Source organism: Borostomias antarcticus (assembly GCF_949987555.1).
Source record: "Borostomias antarcticus genome assembly, chromosome: 6".
NCBI classification, from domain to species: Eukaryota; Metazoa; Chordata; class Actinopteri; order Stomiiformes; family Stomiidae; genus Borostomias; species Borostomias antarcticus.
Genome location: NC_140239.1, coordinates 6,710,153 through 6,711,695, shown reverse-complemented (window position 1 = coordinate 6,711,695; position 1,543 = coordinate 6,710,153). Strand labels below are relative to the sequence as shown.

General features: G+C 54.2%; 1 protein-coding gene across 1 annotated transcript in view; it reads left to right on the top strand.

Moving 5' to 3' along the window:
• Positions 1-559, top strand: part of frmd3 (FERM domain containing 3) — a gene marked incomplete at both ends in the record, with an annotated part of 43,379 nt that extends 42,820 nt beyond the window's left edge. The window contains one exon of the mRNA XM_084440274.1: positions 1-559. This exon is cut by the window's left edge and continues 205 nt beyond it. Coding sequence (XP_084296400.1) covers positions 1-559 — 559 coding nt within the window.
• Between the last annotated feature and the right edge of the window lie 984 nt (positions 560-1,543).

Sequence of the window (1,543 nt, the reverse complement as noted above, 5' to 3'; positions counted from 1 at the left end):
TGAAGATGAAGACGAGGAGGAGGAGACCGGCGGAGCGTTGACCATCTCGGAGCTGGTGTACAGCCCCTGCGCCAGCATGCTGCCCACGCCCGTGGACGACGGCCAGCGGGGCGTCGACCTCCTCTTCCAGAGCCCCGCCCAGAGCCCCGCCCGCATGCTGAGGGAGCTCCACGCCGACCCCGACATCCAGGCGCAGCTGGCTGCCGAGTGGGAGGGCGACCGCGCCTACGAGCGCGCGGCCCGGCGGGCGGGGGGTGGGGGGAAGGGGAGGAGGAGGCGGAGCACGCTGGGCGGCGGGCTCCGCCTCCTGGCGGGGAACGAGCGCGTCAACGCCTGCGTGCTGAGCGCCGCCCGGCTGGTGGCCGCGGTGACGGCGGCGCTGCTGGTCGCCGTGCCGACGCTGCTCCTGCTGCTGGAGTCGGACCTGGACGTGTCGTTCCTCCACGAGATCCGCCAGACGCCAGAGTTCCAGCAGTTCCACTTCGAGTATTACTGTCCACTCAGACGCTGGCTGGTCTGTAAGGTCGGCAGGGTCATGGAGAGGCTGGGGGCGGACTGAACACACACTACACCACAGGACTGGGATGGAGGGATGAGGGGGGCGGAGCTATGGAGAGAGGAGAGGGTGTGGACGGGAGGAGGAGGAAGAGGAAGACGAGACGGTTGAGGGAGGGCTGTCGTCCGCTCACTCCTGATGCTGACCTGGTGTTCGGTGGTTGTGATGACGGGGACACAGGCAGACAAGAGGAAATCGCTTTGATTGGCTCTCCTCTTCATAGAAGAGTCGTTGATTGGCCTCCGAGTCTGTCAGTCATGACGGAGTGGGCGGGAACGAAGAGCAGCCACCCAGCCTATAGATCCATGTGCATACAAAACAAAACAAAAACCACAAAAAAAAAAAAAACAGTTGTTTTTAATGTTTTGTATATTTTTATGTGATGCAAGTATTTCAGGATTTTTTCAGTCAGAGGTTCTACTTTAACTTATTTAAAAAAGATATATACTGTAATACAAGAAAAACAGTTTATTGATGCTATGGGCTTGTGGGGGTCAGAGTTTGCTATTTTTAAAGACTACCATCACTGGATCTGGGTTTTACCACAGAGAAACAGTAGAGCACAATCTTTTACACCACAGACGGACTGTCGCAGATTACCTGATGTCACTGGAGGACTGGGACAGGACTGGCAGATTAGGCTGCTTGACTTCTGCTGGAGTCAGTGAGACTCCTGTTTGTGTGTCACTGCTCAACTTAGCATCAGCGTATCCTAACTGAGACTTCTGTCTGTCTGTCCTGTGGAACTGTGAGACTTCTGTCGCTTCTCTGAAGGTTTATGTCCAGAGATATGTAAAAGTTAAAGAGGTCTTTTAATATAAAGATTCTTGGACTGGGATTAATGAATGAGAAAGTGTGGAATATACTGCATGTTTAACGGTCCAATTGAACCAACACAGCACAGACTAGGAGATACCAGGTAATGACTATGATGGCATGTATGGATCTAATGGCTATGAGCAGACATGGGTCAAATACAGCTAGCAA